General features: G+C 34.4%; 1 protein-coding gene and 1 non-coding gene across 4 annotated transcripts in view; both read left to right on the top strand.

The window, feature by feature from the left end:
* The window catches only part of STXBP5 (syntaxin binding protein 5), a 136,822-nt gene that overhangs the window by 59,279 nt on the left and 55,379 nt on the right, over positions 1-22,164 (top strand). For all 3 annotated transcript variants that reach the window (XM_023513520.1, XM_003790263.3, XM_023513519.1), the window contains exons 9-16: positions 4,654-4,732; positions 13,692-13,846; positions 15,038-15,110; positions 17,546-17,693; positions 17,944-18,011; positions 18,280-18,320; positions 19,305-19,525; positions 20,037-20,215. In XM_023513520.1, coding sequence (XP_023369288.1) covers positions 4,654-4,732; positions 13,692-13,846; positions 15,038-15,110; positions 17,546-17,693; positions 17,944-18,011; positions 18,280-18,320; positions 19,305-19,525; positions 20,037-20,215 — 964 coding nt within the window. The remainder of the gene's footprint in view (positions 1-4,653; positions 4,733-13,691; positions 13,847-15,037; positions 15,111-17,545; positions 17,694-17,943; positions 18,012-18,279; positions 18,321-19,304; positions 19,526-20,036; positions 20,216-22,164) is intronic.
* LOC111725502 lies at positions 8,279-8,382 on the top strand. Its single transcript, XR_002773554.1, has one exon. It is a non-coding gene; the product is annotated as a U6 spliceosomal RNA (small nuclear RNA).

Genomic DNA, 22,164 nt, shown 5'->3' with positions numbered 1-22,164 from the left:
GCAGAGTCTCACTTTGATCTCGGTAGAGTGTCCTGGCATCATAGCTCACAGCAACTTCAAACTCTTGGGCTCAAGTGATTCTCTTGCCTCAGCATCCCTAGTATAGGGCTGGGACTACAGGTACCCACCACAACACCCAGCTATTTTTTTTAGAGATGGGGTCTTGCTCTGGCTCAGGCTGATCTCAAACCCGTGAGCTCAGGCAATCCACCTGCCTTGGCCACCCAGATTGGTTGGATTACAGGTGTGGACCACCACGCCTGGCCTTGAATTTTTTTATATACACATATATATTATTTTACGGAATTGGGATTATATTGTACTAGTTCCTTCTCCCTCACGCATCCTCCACATTAGCAGCCCAATACACCTTCATACCCTGCCAGGTAAACTAAATCAGAAATCTTACAGTTGGTCTTCCAAAATGGATACAGGGTGGCCATAAAGTTCGTGTGCAATCTTAAATTGGACACTATTTATTTTGCACATGAACTTTACGGCACTTGTATACACAGACAAACATGAGAGCTTTTTTTCTGGACATAATTTTATAGAAATAAGGATTATATTAGTCTTTTTTTTGCATCTTTTTTTTTTTAATCCACTATACTTCAGTAAAATTCCATCAGTTTTCTGACCTAGCTCTAATTCCTTACTTTAATGGCTGTATAAAGGCCAGTTGTTTAAATTGCAGTTTATTCAGCTGTTTCAAATCAATGGACATTCACATTGTTTTCAGTTGTTAATCACTAAAATTATACTGCAATTGCAGTCCTTATACATATTCCATAAGAATTGGTCCTATTGTTCCTATGGAATGAGTGCTTAGGAGTACAATTGCTAGTCCTAAAAATGGAGGAGTTTTGTTTATTTTTACTTGTAATAAATGATCTCATACTGTTTTTACAAAAATGGCTAAATTGTTCAGATTTCTACCAGCCATGTAATATTTCTTTTTCAATGTCATTGTCAGTAATAGGTGTTATACCTGATTTTAATTTTTACCATTTTACATTTTTTTAATTTCCTATTTGCTCAACATCTCAAATTCAACCTGAGATGATGAGCATGGAGGATTTTTTTCTTTCTTTACCAAGTTATTTCTTGGGAATGCACACAGCCTGTACCCATGTGTAACTTTTTAGATCGTTAGGAATATACCTAGTTTTCCATGATTTTCTTTTAAATTTCTGCTCAAACTCTATTTGGCTCAACCAGAACTGTAGCCTTAGGCAGCTACACCATTGCCAGTAGGTTACATTTCTTTCTGGAGTGTCCTGGAGGTAGGATTTTGCCTCCCTTATCTGAGTTCTAAGGCAAATGAAATAGCCACAGCACTTGGGGATTAGGGTTTTCTAGGGAGCTATAAATTCAGATAAAATATCGATTGTTCTCCTGAAGCTCTAAAAGAACTTCAATCCCCTCTGTTGGCTGATTTTTCTACTGCATTTTCAGGACTAGCTTGCCACTGACCTGAGGAATGAGGGACTGAGAATAGGGCTCCATTAAAGATTGTCATGGAGGATAAAGTATCCAATATACTCAGTACTCCTATGAAACCTACTTACATTTACTCACACATTCTTGTAAAAAATAGAATACAACTATAGCCCAAGATGATGGAGAGAAGTGGACTGGGAGGGGAGAGGAGGGGAAGGTTTGACAGAGGGAGGGTAAAAGGCGGGATCACACCTATGGAACATATGACAAGGGTACAAGTCAAGTCTGTGAAATGTAGAACATGGATGTTTTGGCATAGTAATCAAGTAAATGAGGTGAAAGCTATTTTGATTGGTTTAATGTAACCACATTAGATTGTATTAAAAAAAATCAGCACATTGTACCCCACATATGCATGAATGTATTCATGATCTATGTGTATTTGACTTAAAAAAAAAACTACACACACACAAATAAATAAATGCTACGAGGTGGAAAAAAAAAATGTCACAACCCCCAGTTCCCTTCCCCTACCCCCATTTTACTTTGATTCAGTAGTTTCTTTGGGTAGATGATCTTCATCTTGTTTTGTGGTTTTAGTTAATGTCAGAGTTCTGTAATGGTTAACATTAGTTGTTAGGCTAGTATTTTCATGAGTTCACCGAGGTCCTCACTCTCTTTGGGAAGTTAAGGTCCTTTGGCAGTTTCCATAGCTGTTGAAGGACATTTAGTCCACCATTAGAATTTTAAGGTCATTTTGTCTACCTTCAAGAAGAACGGTTGGGATTCTAACTACATTAAATTTATAACTTAATTTTGGAAGAATTAATGCTTTAGGATTTGATGTTTTCTTAACTGGGAACATCTTAAGTGAAAGGGCGGCACTCGACCAGCAGAGATCTCACAGACCACCAAGGCTTGTACAAAAGGTCTTTATTGGCCAGGGAGGGATGTTGCAGAGCAGCACCAAGGAGGAGGGAGGAGAGAAGAGGAGAGAAAAAGAAGAGAGAGAGGAGGAGAGGGGGAGAGAGAAAGGAGAGAGAGATCAAAAGAAAAGTGTACTCTTATATAGGTTCAGTTAGGAGAAGTCTGAGAATGGTGACAGGATGGTAGAATAGCCAATATGGGAGTTACTGCTCTGGCGGGAAGAGCCGTTAGGGGCAGACCATAAATTTGATATTTTCAGTGGGACGTTGGGACAGGGAGATGAGGTAAGTTTTACAATTGGGAGAAAAGGAGATGTTTAGTGGGCAACTCCCTGTTGAAAGGAGCTGTAACTTTAAGAGTGAGACAACTAGTCTTGGTCTGTTTGAAAGCAGGAAGGGGCTTTTCAGGGGCAATTACCTAACAATAAGACTGAAAAACTCAATTATTTGAATGTGTACTTCTGTACAGTTTAAACAAAATTGTAGGAATTCAGTGACAAGGGACAGTAGGAAAGTATTTGCAACATACTTCATGGTCACAATGTTAATAAGCTTTGAATATAAAATTCAGTTTTGACTACAAGGAAGATAAGTAATAGAAGCATTGTCAGGGGATAGCAAACCATTTTTAAAAGAAGAAATACACATGACCAGTGCGGGATTAAAACAATGCAAATTAAAATGAGTTAAAGTTTCCCCTTACAATAAGGTGACCAGATTTTAACATTGGTAAAGTGGGAGACCATCAGGGCGGGTGTTCTTAATTAAAAATTTGGTCTTTATGGAGCAACAAAAATTTTCATAGAACGCAAAATTAGTATTGTAATTTTTTTTAAATTTCAACATAAGTACAGTTTACAAATATAATATATAAAAAGATTATGTATAGTATTATTTTATTCTTTGGCATATTTCTCGTCAAATTCTAACAATTGATAAACAATGCAAACTTTGATAAGTAGTTCTCAATAAGATCAGTTCTCAGCAATTATTATTAAAGTTTAACATTATAAAATTAATAAAAATAATATAAAATTCATATCCTGGCGAAATAGCCACATGGCAGTGAAAACTGTATATTCCCTTCCCGTTCTCCTGCCGTTCCCTAGCTTGTCGTGCATTCTTTCCAAAAATTGGGACTTTTTTAAAACACCACGGGATGCGGGACAAATTATTAAAAATTGGGACTGCCTCGCCACCTTACTTTATGACAATAATAACAAAATCAGTGTTGGGAACGGGTGTGACAAGATACTGTCCTTAACTGCTGACAGAAGTGTGAATTGCCACAACCTGCCTGGAATGTACTTTTACCCTCATACTTTTAGTAGGAATTTATCCTAAGGAAATAACCATTAGTTTATTCACTGTTTAAATTGAGTGCCCACTATATGCAAAACAATGCTTTTTTTACCAGGGATATAACAACAGAAAACATGCTTACTAAAAAACTTGTTTTCTTAGAACTTACATTCCTTTTAGTGAAGCAGATAAGAAACAAAAAAGTAAAATGTCAAGGACAATAGAATGTGGTAAGTACCCTGGAGGAACAGTAAAGGAACGACAGGGGACAGCGGTGTGGAGGTGGAGGCGTGGTCAGTGATATGCCAATCAAGAAATACAATAATGTTAAAAAGCGACTCATCTCCAAAAAATTGAAAACAGTTATTTTCTTTTCTTTTTTTTTTTTTTTGAGTTTTTATAGTTTCTACAATGAACATGCAGAAATAAATAACTGAAAACAACAAACAATTTTAAAATAATCAAAATTCTTTGACAAAAGGAAGTCTTTGGCACGTTTTACAGAGGTTGATGTATTTTAACAATCTTTTGGACATTACAGTGGATGGATTTTACTTTAGGAAAATAAATATAAATGAGTTTATTAACATAGGTTTAATTTTACAGCCTGTGAAAATGTGATAAAAGTTTATTTTTCTCAAAGCTTGCTATTTTGAAACTTGAACTCATTTAGCAAATTGAAAGTCTATGTTGCTTATCTGCAAATAAGAATATAGGGGAAACTATCAGTTTCTCCTACTGGAATTTTATTACATATTGGTGAATGATACTAAGTTATTCTTTTTATTGCTTTTCAGCACTGAATTTCAAAGAGAACCTTTGCTTGATCATTTGAAAAATCTTATTTTGTATTGCATACTTCTTTAAAATCACTTTTAATATATTTCATGGTGGATTTTATTATATTTCACTTTGATTTACAAACTATGTAAGAATTTAGATTAACTTAGAATTTTAGAATTTAATTCAGGAAAATATATTTTAGGAAAGCAGTTAAAGGATGGGAAGAAGCCAGAACCCTGCAAACCTATCCTCAAGGTGGAATTCAAAACAACTAGATCTGGGTAAGATTTTGTTTCATTGCCAGTATTCATCATATGTAATTAAGCAAATGGCATGGAAGGCTATCTTATTGTTGTTTTTAAAGACCTACTTTTATCTAATTCAGTCTTAAATTTTATGCTTTCTTTATCTAACGAAAGAAGGAAAATTGGTGAATTTTGAATAATAGACTCATTTGTGTACTTTCTGTGTTGAGTGGTTTTACTGTGTATTTTGGAAAGTTTGAATTATCTTTCCTGTCACTCTTCATAGACTTCATATACCCTTTAGTAGCAGGAGTGTTTTTATTCACTGGTGATAATTTGTGCAATAAGTAATTAAAAGAAAACTTTAAAATTTAACCTGTTTATTTATACTATATGTGTTACTTATGAAAATTGTATATATTCTTCAGAAATTAAATCTCATCATAAGACTATTTGGCAATTCTAAAAATAGGTATGGTTTACTATAGAAGGAAGTTTGCCAGTTGTATTTTAAGACATTGTCATTATATGACTTAAGAGAAAAAGATGATTTTTAAAGTTTATGTGTTTTTATATACTTTTTTGTATGTATCAAATGGTACATTTAAAAATATAAGGCAAGAAAAACTTTAAAGTAATTCAATAAAAATTCCACATCTTTTTAACCTACAAAGCGAATCTTTTATTTATATTCTGGTTCTCCAGGAGATTATGTGAAGTTATTTAATTTTGTCTATGCAAGAGAATGAATTTATAATGGCAGTGGTTCTCAAATTATGGTCCATATATTTATTAGAAATACAGATTCTCAGATTGTACCCATGATCTACTGAATCATAAACTCAGATGGTAGGACCTAGCAGTCTGAGTTTTAACTGGGCCTACAGGAAATTGTAATATACTCTAAGGTTCAGAGCCACTGGTATATTTTCAACAAGAAGCAACTTCCACTGGGATTGAATTTTTGAGCACTTACTTGGATGAACTCCTTAGGGTTTTGTGTTCCAGAGCATTAAAGAAGTTAGTTTTTATTCAGAAATGATCACCATTCAAAAAAATTATCAGCTTTAGAGAAAGCATAGAACTTAAAGTTAAGCGACTTGCTGCCACAGTAAGTGGCAAAACTCAGATTTGACCACATTTTGAGAATCTGTAGTCTCAGTTACTTCCATTAAATCATAGATGCGCAAATATTTTGATCACACAGACAGAAGTGTGTTAAGAAGTGCGTTGTTGGGTGATTTCAGTGTTGCAAGCATCATAGAGTATATTTACACAAACCTGGATGGTTCAACCTGCTATATTCCTACGCTATGTGGTACAGCCTGTGGCTCATAGGGTACAAATCTGTACATAATGTTACTGTACTATATACTGTGGGCAGTTGTAACACAACAGCAAGTATATATCTATACACATCTAGACATAGGAAAGGTATAGTATAAATACAGTATTATAATTTTATAGACCCACCATTGTACATGTGGTCTGTTGTTGACCTGCACATCATTGTGAAGTTCCTATACCTATAAATGCCTAAAAAGGGGCAAAACATTTTAAATTTTTATGTTTAATTCTATGAAAAGAAAAAGTATGGCTGCCACCTTGAAGAAACCTGGATCTCATATTGATACAATGCAAGAATGAAAAGTGAAATACACGGGGAAAAATGTTCCCTGGATTATTGCCTCTGTTACTAATCAATATTAGTTAAAATGAATAGATAGGAATTCAGAATATAAATTAGCACTGTTAGTTTAAATGTTTAAACAATTCATTTTATGTTGTAATATAAACATATTTTTCCTAGTTTCCTTCCTGTTTTTCTTTTCTTTCTTTTTTTTCTTTTTTGCTACCATATTTTTCCTATTTTAATTCCTTTTCCATAGGACAAATATGACACAAATTAATTGATGGCAGAGTGTTACCTAATAAAAAAATTATTTCCCAAACATTTATAAAGTTTGTTATGTACCAAACACTGTGTAAAATGTTTTGCATGCATGATCATCTCAATTAATTCATCACAACTGTCTTTTGACCTGTTAAACATCTATGTTATAAATGAGGACCCTGAAAAATAAGTCGAATCACTCTGTGCCAAAAATCACACCACCCCTTGACAGAATTGATACTCCTTGGAGTTCATTTAACCTATTGTTTGAATGCAATATATCTTTTGGATCTCAACAAAGGATATAGAGGGTAAAGGAGAAAAGAATAAAAGCAACCTTATGCTTTTATTTTAGCCTTGTGCCTTTTCTCAAAGGAGAATAGGGCTGAGTTGAAATAGATTGGAAGAAGAGATTAAAAAGAAATGTGGGCCAGTTCTAATAACCAGTGGTTACAGACTGGAGTCAATATTGGAATCCTTTCTGCTCTGAGGACCAGTAGCCATTGTGTCTCTCAGCTGAGAAGCCACTGTCACTTTGTTGTGCTCACACAGATAACTGCAACGCCATGACCCCCAACTGCTCACCCTAGGACCAGAACCAGGTGTGAATCTAGCACTGGAGCCCAGACAGTAAGCTCACCCTAAACTGGCTTGAGAACCAATCAGGCGAGCTCACTTCAAATCAAGCCATACCCCTACCACCAGCCACCACCTACTCACAGCCTAGGCTACTGAGGCACTCAGAGACTCACTGACATGGATTGCAGCCAAAGAAGCTACATGGAGATTGCACTACTGCGTTTATTAGAACCAAGTCAATGTACCCTACCCAGCTGATATACTAGGATCCACATACAGGATAAAGCCTTCCCTTACGAAAGCTACTCCATAAAATTGGAAGAGGTAACTCTTTCACCAAATTTTCAGATTTCATTATAGAGACACATATAAATCATGAAAACCTAGGAAATCTGACACCCCTAATGGACATTAATAATTCTCTAATAACAGACCCCAAAGAAGAGGAAATTTACAAAATCCCTGAGAAAGAATTCAACATAAAGATTTATTTTTTAATGGAAACTCAGCAAGATACAGAGAAACAATTCAACCAAATCAGAAAAAATAATGTGATGTGAATAAGAAGTTCAACAAAGAGATATAAATGAAAAACAAACAAATCTAAGAACTGAAATGGAAATGAAATGAAATGAAAAATATAATCAAGAACTTTAACAACAGACTAGATTAAACAGAAGAAAGAATTTCTGTACTTGAAGATGGGTCTGCTAAAATAACCCAGTCAGAGGAAAACAATGAAATAAAAAAGAATGAGGAAAGCTTATAAGATTTATGGTACACCAGTAAATTAGCAAATATTCACATATTCTTTATAGAGGGGGAAAAGAGATGGAGGAAGGCACAGAGAACATACTTAGCAAAATAATAGCTGAAAACTTACCAAGTCTTGGGAGAGATATTGATATCCAGATCCAGAAAGCTCAAGGGTACCCAAACAGACTTAATTTAAAAATGTCTTATCTAAGATACATTATAATCAAGCTGTCAAAAATCAAAGTCAAAAGAGAGAATTCTAAAGTTCTGTAAATCACATGTAAGGAATCTATATCAGAGTAGCAGTAGATTTCTCAGTTTAAATGCATGACAGTAAAGAATGGATGGCATGCTTGCTTTGGCAGCACATATACTAAAAATTGGAACGATACAGAGAAGATTAGCATGGCCCCTGTGCAAGGATGACATGCAAATTCGTGAAGCGTTCCATATATTAAAAAAAAAAAAAAAAAAAAAGGATGGCGTACTCAAAGTGCTAAAAGAAAAAGAAAAGAAACTACCATCTAAGAATACTATACTCAGCAAAACTATCCTTCTGAAATGGAGAAATAAAGTCCTTTTCAGACAAACTAAGCTTAACAGATTCATCACCTCTAGACTCATCTTAGAAGAAATGATTAAGGGAGTGCCACAGCCATTTAGATTGGAATCTAAAAAAGTTGATTTCATAGAAGTATTGAATAAAACAGTGGTTGCCAGAGACTGGGAAGGACAGAGGAGAGAATGGTGGGGAGAAGATTGTCAGTGGGTACAAATTAGTTGGAGGAGTAGGTTCTGGAATTTCATTGCACAGTGCAATGACTATAGTCAACAACAGAGATGTTACAAATATCAAAATATAGTAGAACCTCATAGTCGACTACCTCTTTGCATTGACCACCTCTTTAAGTTGGCCTAAATTTACCTAAATCATAACCAGGCATACATCACAAATAGTATCAGTACAGTAGGCCTAGTCCATTATGTTGACCAGTCTGTTATAGTATCTTGGGTCGTCAACTTACAGAGGTCCTACTAGAAGGGAGTATTTCATATTCTCCTACCACAAAGAAGTGACAAATGTTTAAGGTGAAGTGCATGCTAATTTATGTGATTTGATCATTAACTATGTGTGTACTTAGCAAAACATCACATTGTGCCCATAGATATCTACAATTGTTATGTCATTCATAAAGAAAAAATAAAAGTGAGTATTATAATAGTTAAATGTGGCAGTTTAGTCACATATGGAGGATCACATCTAAGAGATTACTTTATTCCTTTTCATCATAACACCTATTATGGCAAATTTTTGAAAAGAGCCAGATGAGAAATATTTTAGCTTTTGCTACCTAGATGCTCTCTGTTGCAACTAATCAACTCTGCTTTCGTAGCCCCAAGGCAGCCATACACAATACATAAATAAGTGAATGCAGCTGTGTTCCAGTAAAACTTTCTTTATGGATACTATAATTTGAACTTTGTATAATTTTCATGCATCATGAAATATTCCTTTATGATTTTTTTCAGCTATATAAAAAATATAAAAACCATTTAACAACATTGATTCTGCAAATCCCTTGAGCATGGTATATCTTCCATCTGTTCACGTCTTCTGTGGTCTCTTTCCTCAGTGTTTCATAATTCTCCCAATAAGGTTCTTTCACTCCCTTTGTTAAGTATATTCCTAGGTATTTTGTCTTTGTTGCTACTTGGGAAGGTATCATGTTCTTATCATGAAAGGGTACTGAATTTTGTCAAATGCTTTTTCCATATCAATTGAAAGGATTATATATAGTCTTTGTTTTTGCATCTATTTATTTGGTGAATTATGTTTGTAGATTTGCATATTGTTGAACCATCTTTGCATCTCTGAGGTGAAGCCCATTTGGTCATGGTGAAGAATTTATTTTATGCGGTACTGAATTTGGTTTGCTAAAATTTTATTGAGAATTTTTTACTCTATTGTCATAAAGAATATTGGTCTGTAGTTTTCTTTTATACTGGTATACTTTCCTGGCTTTGGTGTCAAGGTAATACTGGCTTCATAGAATGTGTCAGGGAGGGTTCCATCATTTTTAATGTTAAGGAATAATTTCTGTAGTATAGGTACATGTTCTTCTTGGTAGGTTGGTAAAGTTCAGGTGTAAAACTTGGTCCAAGACTTTTTTTAGTTGGAAGATTTTTTATTGCTGTTGTAATGTTGGTGTTTGATGAAAGTCTATTCAGGAGTTCTGTTTCTTCCTGACTGGGCTTCTGAAGGTTGTTGCCAAAAATTTGTCTCTACTAGTTTTCCAGAATTGTGACTTTTACCTGTAAGCTTAAATTTAATCACTGTAAATAAATAATTTATGTTGTTTTTCTTAAAAATGATAGTCTTAATGAATTTTGGAGAAAATGCCTGTCAATTATCTAACCCTAAATAGCAATAGTTTGTCATTCTTTGAAGCAAAAATAATAGCAGCTAGTTCACTTGATTCACTCAAAGGATTGCACATATGTGTCTTTAGACACAGCCGTCTAACTATGTATGCAGAAGTGCATTGGTTTACTTCTTATTTTCTCCACACAGATGTGTCAAGGATCAAGATTTAAAATTAGTCATTTAGTACTCCCTTTAGGGCATTCAGAAGGGGGGGGGCTGTAATGTGTGGTAATGAAGATAGCAGTTACTAGTCAGTTATGTGCCCCTGCTGTGATTACTGATGAGATGCTAAGAGACTTTATCCACCTTTTGCTTCTTTTGTGGAAATATCAACACAATGAGTAGGCAAGTAATGTCTTAATTGCATAGTAAAAATGGTTTGACTCACACCTTTTGAAAGGGTCCTGGTAAGCCCTAGGAGTCCACAGACCATGCTCTGAGCATTGCTGTTGTATATTGCACAGCAATTTAGAAGATCTATTCAAAGAAAATGATTTTGGATTTAACATTTTTTTTAACCGAAAGGGACATAAATTAGGCCCCATTCTTATTACAGTTTAATTTAGCATCACAAAAATAATGTAGACAAAATATTTAACATAAAATTATGTTAAAACCAGAATTTTTTTTTGATACTATACTACATGAACCACTCGACAAAGTTATATTATTATTATTATTATTAATTGGTCTTTAAATGAATAGGAACTTGTTTAGCTATATTTTGTTTATTAATTTTTCTCCCAGTCCTAAATCTTTTTTTTTTTTTTTTTGGTTAGGTTCGGGTTTGAATCCGCCACCTCCAATATATGGGGCTGGCACCCTATTCTTTGAGCCACAGGCAATGCCCCCAGGCCTAAATCTTTTTATCTTTATTAATGAAGGAATATTTTGGTTGGTCACTAGGAAACATGGTTTGGAGATGGCCAGCCTAATTCCAGGCGGTCCTCTTAAAATTGACAAAGGTACAAATCTGAACTAGACAGACACTGGAATATTATCAGGTTCATTGTGCTAGTAAAATAATAGGTATATTGAGAGAATATATTTTGTACTGAGCACTGTCATAACCAATTTATATATTGTTAACATTTATTCCTCACAATAATCTTAGGAGGTAGATAGATTTTACTAAAGAGAAAACTAAGGCTCAAACAGTGCAGTCTTCATAAATACAAAGTAATGGAGCTGGGATTTGAACACAGATGTCTGCTTCCAAAGCTTCAGTTCCAACCCAAGTGTGCTTTTGATATCCTCTCTACTGCACGTCATTAGCATAATGATTTACTGTTATGCTACCCTGTTATTTCCCTGTTCAGCTCAAAAAGGACCCAGAAGAAAACTTTTCATGACTAAGCATTAATTTTCTATTTTTGTCAAAAAGTAGTTTTGGAGCTCGGCCTCCCTACCCGGACACTCAGTTGTGGTGATATGGGGTTTCAGAGAGTGAGAAGGGGCATGGGCCGTTCTAGTGACATCCTCGATAACATCCTTACGTTCTCTGCTAACTACCCAGTAGTGATAGAGTAAGTCTCCACTTTGTGCGTACTAGTGCCACTCAGAGTGTGACCTGCAAATGGTTCCTGTTTGCTAACTGGCCTGAGGCAAACAAAATAAAGTTATTAGAGATAAATGCTATGGAAAGAATAGAGCAAGGACGAAAGGCAGTATGTATACAGGTGTGGTTTTACTAAAATATTACATAAGCTCATATATAAATGTATAAATTCTAAATATGTAAAATGAGGATTAAAAAGACAATTTAGTTATATGCCATAATATTTATATTTGCTTATAAATTACATACTTGTTAAACTTTAAGGAAGTTTATTTATTCTTGTTTTAGAAAAAAGTAAATATGTTTAGCAATTTCAAGTTTTTTTTCCACATACACTCAGGGGAAGTTTCACAATAGGTGCTAAGAATGATTTGATCATACTGGCAGTAATAATACAGTAACTCTTACTAAGGTTGTACTATCTAATTTAAGAATTATCTGTGATTAGGTACTTATCGCTTTATCTTCATTTTATGTGGGTCACTATGAAAGTTTTGAGACAGATCATGTTATGGTCCATTTCTCTTCCAAGCACCACAGTTGACAGCATAGTTTCTGATTCACTGGTGCAGGTTACAGCTTGCTGGGCTTATTGGTGTTGCTGGGAGGGCTTCATTTGTTTGTCTGTACATATTTTATGTTTTCTTGATTTTTGTCTATCTCAAAACTTTCGTGATGACCCTTGTATACATGTAGAAATTATGCCCAGAGAAGTTAAATTAAGCACCTTGTTCAAGATCACACAGAAAGTAAAACCAGAGCTAAGATTTAATTGTGGGTGATTTAGCTCTGGAACTAACACATTACATACCTACTGCTTATAGAAGATGGAAAGATTTTAAAAATTCAATAACTGGGAAAGAAGGAAATAACTTCATAAATAATGGGTGAGGAGGAAGATAGATATACTGGGCTTAGACTTATAAAAGACTCTTATAAAAGAGTCTCAGACAAACTGTAATTGAAGAGATTAAAGGAAATCATATACAGAATATTTAAAATCATCTGTAAATAACTTCACCACCACAAAATGGATAGACAAATCAGAGATACAGAAATAACCTGCATACTGTAATGTATGAAAAAAATTGGAATCCAATTTTTAAAAATCAGACTACTTAAATCACTTAGATTTAATAATGACTAATGTCGAAAGAGTAGGAAAATTAGATTAACATAGTTGTTTGACAAATTCGAATTGTCAGTCCGACAGTTGATATGAGCGCAGAGGGGCTGTGGTTTGAAAAGTGTAGCAGCCACAGTTCTAGCAGAAAATCAAGGCCTAGAGGAAATGATTTGAATGACTCCTCTCTTTTCTCTCGAGGGTGATTGGTGGTTAGTACAATTCCTGATGCATCCTTGGGAAGCTAATTCATTACTTGCAGTGGATGCCTCAAGACATTAAGATTCTCTCTGGGAACTTCTCTGGAGGACTAGTTAGCATTGATGTCAAGGCAGTACATTCAAGATACTTAGCAGAAACCCTGAGAGAATTGTATGACAGTTTTATATAAGGGATGAAACAAAGTTTTAAAGACCAAAGGAAGGTATGGGAGTCCAATGTACTCAACGTTCATTTATATTTTAGCTTAATTTTCAGAAATTCACCTGGGTTTTACCTAATCCAATTATAAACTCTACACAGGACTATTCATTGTTGTAGTGTATAAAAGTGTTAGAATTTAAGATTTTGTTATTTCATTAAATTAAAAAAAAACTGTTTCAGCAAGAAAATCATCTTCACTATGCTATTTTTAATCCCAATTATGTGTTTTACTTCCAGGGAACCTTTTATCATTTTGTCAGGAGGTTTGTCATATGACACTGTAGGAAGAAGACCCTGCTTGACGGTGATGCACGGGAAAAGCACTGCTGTGCTAGAAATGGACTATTCAATTGTGGATTTTCTAACACTCTGTGAAACGCCATATCCAAACGGTCAGCTTCGCACCTTTAAAATTCAGACTCTATATAGACACCTGATGTTCACAGCAAAGACCTATATGCTGTCTAAGTGGTTTTCTTGTCCTGCTGTGCTAATTCTTACGGGGAAGAGGTGCGGCATTCATAACCTCACAGATTTTATCTCAGAAGTTTTAAAATGTATTATTTAATATTAGATAGTAGTAGTAAGCACCTTTGATGGATGTACAATACCATCCATGTCAGAAACATTTTGAAATTCTGTAGAACAGTAGTATATTAATTAGGATTCTCTAGAGAAGCAGAACCTATAGAAGACAGATCGGTGAATATAAAGGAATTTGCTCACTCAGTTGTGGGAACTGAGAAGTCTAAAATCTGCTAAGCAGGCTAGCAGGCTGGAAATTCAAGAGTTGGTGGTGTTCCCTGGAGTGAAAAATCTGCAGGTTGACATCTCAGGCACGGTTTCCATATTGCAAACTTGAGGCAGAATTGCTTCTTTGGGAAACTTTAGTTGATGCCGTTAAGGCCCTCCTCAGAGTGGATGAGGCCCACTCATTCAGAGGGCAATCTACTTTACATAAAGGGTACAGATTTAAATGTTCATTACTTCTAAAAAATATCTTCACCCCAGCATTTAGGCAGGTGTTTGATCAAACAGTTGGGGGCATCATAGCGTAGACATGTTGACACATAGAATTAACCATCACAGCTAGTATATACGATTCAAGAGGAATTTAAATTTGAATCTTTTTTACTTCATTTCAGACTCATTCAGGTGTTAAGATACAAGCCCTTAACAGGCACATATAAAACATCCAAGAAAGATATTAAAGTATTATAGTAGAATTCTGTTATGTTCTTATGACAGCAAGTAATGAAAATTGTTCTTGAGTTGTTCAGATTTAAATTTTTGTTTTGTTATGTATGTACGGCCTTAGAATTTCCAATATCATAGAAGTTACTGTGAGCTTCTTGTTTTACTCATTTTTACAAAGGCAAAATAATTTTGAGTGGATTATTAAACAGATTTATCACATCTAAAATATACTAGATTTAATTTTTTAAAACATGCACGAAGTATTGTAATAGCAACATTATAAATACAAAAAATAAAACAAAGCCAAGCAAGAAATGTTTATTATCTAATATGCTGTCTGTTTACTTTTTGAAAACTATTATTCATGCATTGTTCTCCTATTCTAGATTTTCAAGAACCATATGCTGTGGTGGTTCTTCTAGAAAAGGATTTAGTACTTATAGACCTTGCACAAAATGGGTAAGAAAATTTGGTGAGCAAATCTTATCAGTATGCGGTTGAAAAAAAACCAAAAACCTTCTAGTATAGTTTAAGCCCTATATGTATATCCATAACCTTGACCCCACATTTCTGATTCTCTCTCAAATTTCTCTGTTGTTTAATCCCATGGAATTTACTTTTTTAAGTGAAAATTTGTTGTATTTTTGAAATTTTATATGCTTCATTCAATTTGACACTAGAATCCTGGGACCACACAAAATCAGCATGTCCAAAATTGATCCCATCATGGTTTAGATGGTTTCTCTACCTCTGTTCACTCTCTATACAGTGTGTTGTGTGTCTCATTGTCAGATCAGATTTCAGTGCAGCACCAATTGTGGTCCTGTCCTCTTTAAACCATGGTTAGCTATTGTTTTTTGATGTAAAACACCTCCCCAGTTTGCTACTCCCAACAGTAGGAATTCGGGGCTTTTTCCCAGCCTAGTATCTCACTGTGCTCTCTTTCCTGGGAAAACCTAATTGTGTGTTCTGCAGACTTCACACGCCCCTGTCTTCTCTTATCTAATTCCCAGTAGCACTACACTGCCACTAAAAATACACGTCACTTTCAAAGTCAGCTTTCTTTTCTTTTTTAAGCCTTTCCTATCCTCTCTTTACCAGATATATCCATCAGACCTACAAATCTCTCCCATAGCTTTTTTGTGACTTTTCATGATATTTGCTATATTCTGCTTTGCCTATCATAGATGATTATATGTTTACTTATAAATTCTTTGACTGTAAGCTCCTTGTTCTATTTTTTTCCTTGTTTTATTTATCCTGAGAAGTAGTTATTAAGCATGATTTCAATTGAGTTAACCCATTCGGTATTCCAGGGCTTCACAGTCAAGGGTGATTTTGCCCCCCAGGTGTTATTTGGCAAAGTCTGTAGAGATCTTTAATTGGGGCTGAGGATATTGCTCCTGGCATCTAGTGAGTGGAAGACAAATGCTGCAGCAAATCCTCGGTGCACAGGGCAGTCCTCCACAATAAGGATTGTCTGTTCCAAAATGCAAAGCACTGGCTTTGAGAAAACCTGAAGTGGGCCAGCCGTGTTATTTACCCGATCTCTGGGCTGGGCCATCCTGAATTCTCTTCAGTTTGGCTCTAGCTATTTGTAATAATAGTGAGGTTTTTCTTCTTTGTTAAAATAAAAAGGCCATTTGAAAATATTATTTCTATGTAACAGTCCTAGAATAAATTTTTCTTAATGTGATTTTCTTTTATTTCCCCGTTAGGCAAATTTTTCAGATAATTGAGACTTTTCACATGTCATCTAGCCTGAGATACATTTAAGTCAAAGAAAATACTGTGGAGTATCCTGTGACTAGGCGTTTTACTTAGCAAAGTGCCAATTAAGTGTATAGTGATACAGTGTCAATTAAGTGTATAGTGATACGGTGTCAATTAAGTGTATAGTAATAAAGTGTCAATTAAGTGTATAGTAATAATGGAATCACTGAGCTAAGGAAACACCGTGTTCTACAGAGAAACAAGTTGCTTGCCATTTTGTCATTTTTATTAATGCATGTTGTCTGGGTTTTATCTTCTGCTTAGGGAAGGAAGGGTAGTGATAGTTGGGTTCATTTTATAGTCCATCAAGGAATTTTCTGCAGTTTTTCCCCTCTATTTTTAGAAACTGATTTTCAGTAGTAGACTGATCTAATTTTGTAGTTTAGCCACTTTGCATGCTTTATATATATTTTTAGCCGGTTGCCGGGTTTTCTAGACATTTTTAAGTAACTGTTCTCTTTCTAAGAACTTTAAAACCAGAAGAGAAATATTATTGTTTATTTTGATAGGGTTCTATTTTAATTTCAAGAGTTTCGAAAGCATTATTTTTGCTTTACAGAATAAAGTAAATTTATATCTAGAAAATATTTATAGACAAATTTTAAGTTCTTGCAAAAACAAGATAACTTTCTGGATTAAATATTGAACTAGATCTCATACTAATAGAAAAGAATTAAAAATTTGTATTAGCCCTGCTGGTGGAAGGATGTGAGATGTCTGTTATTAAAAGCCTGATGGTTAAGAGAACAGTTTAAATTCTGTTTTAACTACTTGCTAGCTGGCATGTCTCTGGAAGATGATTCTCTCTAAGCCTCTTTTCTTCAGTAAAATGCCTATGTCAAAGGTTTGATGCAAGAAGTCAATGAGATCAATATGTATGTTTAAAATACTTCACCTAGTGTGTGGCACTTGGTATGTTGTTGCAACAACAGTGTTTCTATTTATTTTTCTAACTGAATATTTTTTACTATAAAAGACCTCAGCTTTTTTTAACCTACTTACATAAATTAAATCAATTTGATTTCTGTGATAGAAAGTAGATTTTTAAGTGTTTATTTTTGTAGTAATCCTACTACAGTTCATTAAATTAAGAAAAATTTTCCTTTTCCCTGTTGTTAAAGATACCCTATATTTGAGAATCCCTATCCTTTGAGCATACATGAGTCCCCGGTTACATGTTGTGAATACTTTGCTGATTGCCCTGTGGACCTTATTCCTGCACTTTATTCAGTTGGAGCGAGGCAGAAACGTCAAGGTTACAGCAAAAAGGTACTTAATGTTACATTTTAGTAATATGTATTTACTACCTTGAGTGTTTGATAATATTGATATCTTTCTATAGAAAATATATAGAAAATCATTTCTGGAAGCAAAATATATTGTTCACTGTTTTGTTATATTGTTTAATTCATCATTGTTTTTAGTCTAGATTTATATGTAAGTTGGATTTATATTACATGTGCATATGTATCTACAGTATGCTTGCCAGTTGCTTCATAGACTCATCTTTTTCTTGTAGGAGTGGCCCATCAATGGAGGTAATTGGGGCTTGGGTGCTCAGAGTTACCCAGAAATAATTATCACAGGGTGAGTAAGTCTACTTTCACCAAGTAAATCAATAATAGCTAAAAATAATTGATTAAGACTGTATTAATTTTGATTTTTTGGACAGGTAGAGCTTTCCTTTATATTGTAACGTAGTAAGAAATAAGTTATCAAGAACCTACCAGTTTATCCTGATTTTTTTTAACCTTTTACTAATTTTGATGACTTTAAAATAACTATATACAATTAAGTAAGAAAGGAATGTAGTTTTCTTTTATTTATTACATTTTAACTTACTTGCTTTTTATAGGCATGCAGATGGGTCAGTTAAGTTCTGGGATGCTTCTGCAAGTAAGTACTTTGAGTATGACTTGTTATATGTTACTTAGTCGTTGCTTTTATATTTCCTGTTTTGTAATAATTGAATAACAAATATTTAATTTGAAATTTAGAGGCTGTAAATTTTATGCTTAATTTATCTAGTACATAAGTTTAGAATTTCTTTTTTTTTTTTTTCCTGGGGCCAGGTTTGAACCCACCACCTTCAGTATACGGAGCTGGCACCCTACTCCTTTGAGCCACAGGCGCCACCCAGTTTAGAATTTTTAATATAGTCAAAATAATCTTAAGGATATTAGTAATTCAAGAATAATGCTCAGTGAACATATTTAAATATTTTCCTTCAATATTTCATCAAATCTTCTCTTCCTGACTCAAAGATAGAAGAAGCAAGAATATATTCCACATTAACAGAAATTTCTAGAATAATTTTAATGCCAACTCCAAACTTAATCTCAAAAGTGCATGTTCTCTGTGTGAAATATATCTGGTGGCTACATAGCAGCAAAAAAGGAAAAGATGCCTTTAATGATTAATGGTTATGAAACACATGTGGCAGGTATTCAGTGGGAATCCAGTTAACCCAGGATATGTTTTGTTTCGCCATGCAGGCATGTTTAATAATATTGATACTGGACTTTGTATAGAAAAAATACATAGAAAATTATATTAGGAAAAAAAATTCCTATATTATTTTCATTGTATTTATACATTTTTTCCCCCAAATCTTTTGTTACACATTTTTTCAGTTGCTTAAATCCATCGTGATAGTGGTTATTTTTTAATGAATACAATCAGTATTCATTTGGTTGGGTAATTAGTGCAATGAATTAACACTCTAAATGTATAATAGACTACTCTAATGTAGACAGAGAAATGAAAATATGGTGTGAATAAGCATAGGCTGTTTTCTGTGTACTTAGTGTGACTGATAAATATTACATTGTATTTGATCTCCTTTATGTTAAAACGTCTGACATGTTATCTTTTTTGTAGTAACTTTACAAGTATTATATAAACTAAAAACATCTAAAGTATTTGAAAAGTCAAGAAATAAAGACGACAGGCCAAACACAGACATTGTAGATGAAGATCCGTATGCCATTCAGATCATCTCCTGGTGTCCAGAAAGTAGAATGCTGTGCATAGCTGGAGTTTCCGCTCACGTCATTATTTATAGATTCAGCAAACAGGAAGTGATTACAGAAGTAATTCCGGTAACAGTCTATTAATTATTTTTAGTGTCATCTTGTCTGACATTTTAAAATCTGTGGATTATTTACAAGACCTGACAATTTATGGTCAGTTGTGCATAGAATTTTTGAAAACACTTCAGTGTGTACACTGCCATCTCTCTTTTGGGAAAACTAACATAATTTTTGCTTATCTTTTTACCGAATGTTTAAATCCTTAAGTATGTTTTATATTTTATAAATGTAAAATATAAATAAATAATATTTATTAAATATATTTATCAAAAGTAAATACAAATGTGAGTGTTCTCTAATTTGGTATTAATAGAACTACCATAAATTCTAAACTTATGTGGACTCTCACACAAGCATTTTAAAAAAGTTGAGTGAAAAACATTTTCTTTTCTGAAAAATCCTTACCTACAGAAATCTTGCTTAATTTTACCTTTAAAAATATTCTTTCCACTGAGATTGATGTGTGTGAGTATAAACTGTAATTTGGGGGAGTAGATAAACTGCTTTACTTTCGTAACAGATGCTTGAAGTTCGATTGTTATATGAGATAAACGATGTGGAATCTCCAGAGGGTGAGCAGCCACCACCCCTGCCAACACCGGTGGGAGGGTCCAATCCTCAGCCCATCCCTCCCCAGTCTCACCCGTCTACCAGCAGCAGTTCATCTGATGGGCTTCGTGATAATGTACCTTGCTTAAAGTAAGTTATAAAACATTGCGGAGATTGTTTGGATATTTTACTTTAGACCAGTTGTAAGTATGAGTAGAGCCACAGTAACGCTGTCCAGTTGTGGATCTAGATAGCATAGGAATGGCTCTTCCTCTGTTTGGTTTTGGTTAATCTCCCTCATTTTTCTATAGTGTCAAAAAGAATGTCATTACATCTTATAATTTTATCCTTAAACTAACCATAGTTTAATCTCCCAGCATTCTAGTAGCATGGACCTTTCTTCTATTATCAATCTCTTATAAATCCATTAAGTCAGGATTTATATGCAGATTGGACCTATGTTTAGCTTGCCTTGTACCACACTGAAAATTAGATTTCTTACAGTCTTTAAAGACTCAGTTGTTTCCTAATCATTTTCTTGTCTTATTCTGAAGTGTTTCTGGTATCACATTATCTTTATTTAAAAGTTTTTATCATGTATTCCAAACTTAAATACAGAGACAGTTTTGTGTGCGTGTGTGTGTGTGTGTGTGTGTGACAGAATTTCTCTGTGTGTCCCATGGTAGAGTGCTGTGGCATCATAGCTCACATAATCCTCAAAATCATGGTCTCAGTGATTCTCTGGCCTCAGCCTCCCAAGTAGCAGGGACTACAGGTGCCCACCACAATGCCAGACTAGTTTTTTCTCTTTTTTTAGTAGAGACAGAGGTGTCGTTCTTGTTCAGACTGGTGTCAGATTCCTGAGTTCAGGCGATCCACCACACCCGGCCAAATCTTGCTTTTTATATACAGATAAATTTGATATGGTTACCTTTTTTATGTCTAATTTATCTTATTTGGTGGTTAAATTTTTTAATGATATGGCAGAAAAAATAATGAGTAAAGAGTTAAAATTGTTGAAGAATTACATAAAGACTATGTGATCAAAAGTACTCCATTCATGGGGAAGTCCGTTAGGATAATAACAGAAAAGAGGTTTTGGAAGAGGTCGGAGAGATTCAGCAGAATGATGGGGGAACAAAAGGTAGATTCTAGAAGGATTGAGATAGGGAAAGTTAAGAAAAAGAAGGAATTTGCATTTAGTAAAAGAACCAGGCTTTGACCTATTTTGTTTTAGAACTTCTCAAAATTTCTTCTATTGTTAGATAATTTTACAATTGCCATGAAGAATGTCTATGTGATCAGAAATGCACTCATGCCAAAGATAAGGCAGATAGATAATTTTATATCACTGTCATTTTAAAAGTACAGATTTTTAAAATATTCTTTACATGTTTATAAAAATTTAAGGTTGTCCAAGCTACTGGTTCTCGAGCCAGGATAATTTTGCTCCCCCAGGAACATTGGACAATATCTCAAGAAATTTTTAGTAGTCACTTTAGGAGTAAGGGGGATGGTATTTACATCTAGTGGGCAGAGACCAGGGATGACACTGAAAACCCTACAGTGCTCCGAATGGCACCCACAACAAAGCATTACCCACCTCAATATGCAGCAGTGCCAAGGCTAAGAAACTCTGATCTGCACAGCCTAAGTGTGAAGGTTATGCAGCTGCATTCCTCAGGAAGATCTCAAGTTTCTCTCTCTTTTTTTTTTTTTTTTTTTTTGTTTTGGTAGTTTTTTTGTCTGAGGCTGGGTTTGAACCCACCAACTACGGCATATGGGGCCTGTGCCCTACTCCTTTGAGCCACAGGCGCCACCTGGTCTCAAGTTTCTCTTTTCTCTCTCATGCACATACGAACACATACCCCCCTCCTTTTAGCTGCAGTTTGGCACGTATTTAGGTAGAATGACACTGGCAATATAGAATTCTACATTTTTTTTCTCTTTGTTAATTACTTGGTCCTACTTTAATTTAAACTTAAATTTCTTAAGTTTCCATTAATTCCCTTTTTTTGTGATTTAAATGTTTTTGCAAGCTCTTTGTTAAGTTTAATTTTTATAAGTAAATAAAGTACAATTTGTCTTTTGAACATATT

The sequence above is a fragment of the Otolemur garnettii genome, unplaced genomic scaffold, assembly GCF_000181295.1.
Source record: "Otolemur garnettii isolate 467f Iridium unplaced genomic scaffold, OtoGar3 scaffold00042, whole genome shotgun sequence".
NCBI lineage: Eukaryota > Metazoa > Chordata > Mammalia > Primates > Galagidae > Otolemur > Otolemur garnettii.
This window is presented reverse-complemented; position numbering and strand designations above follow the sequence as displayed.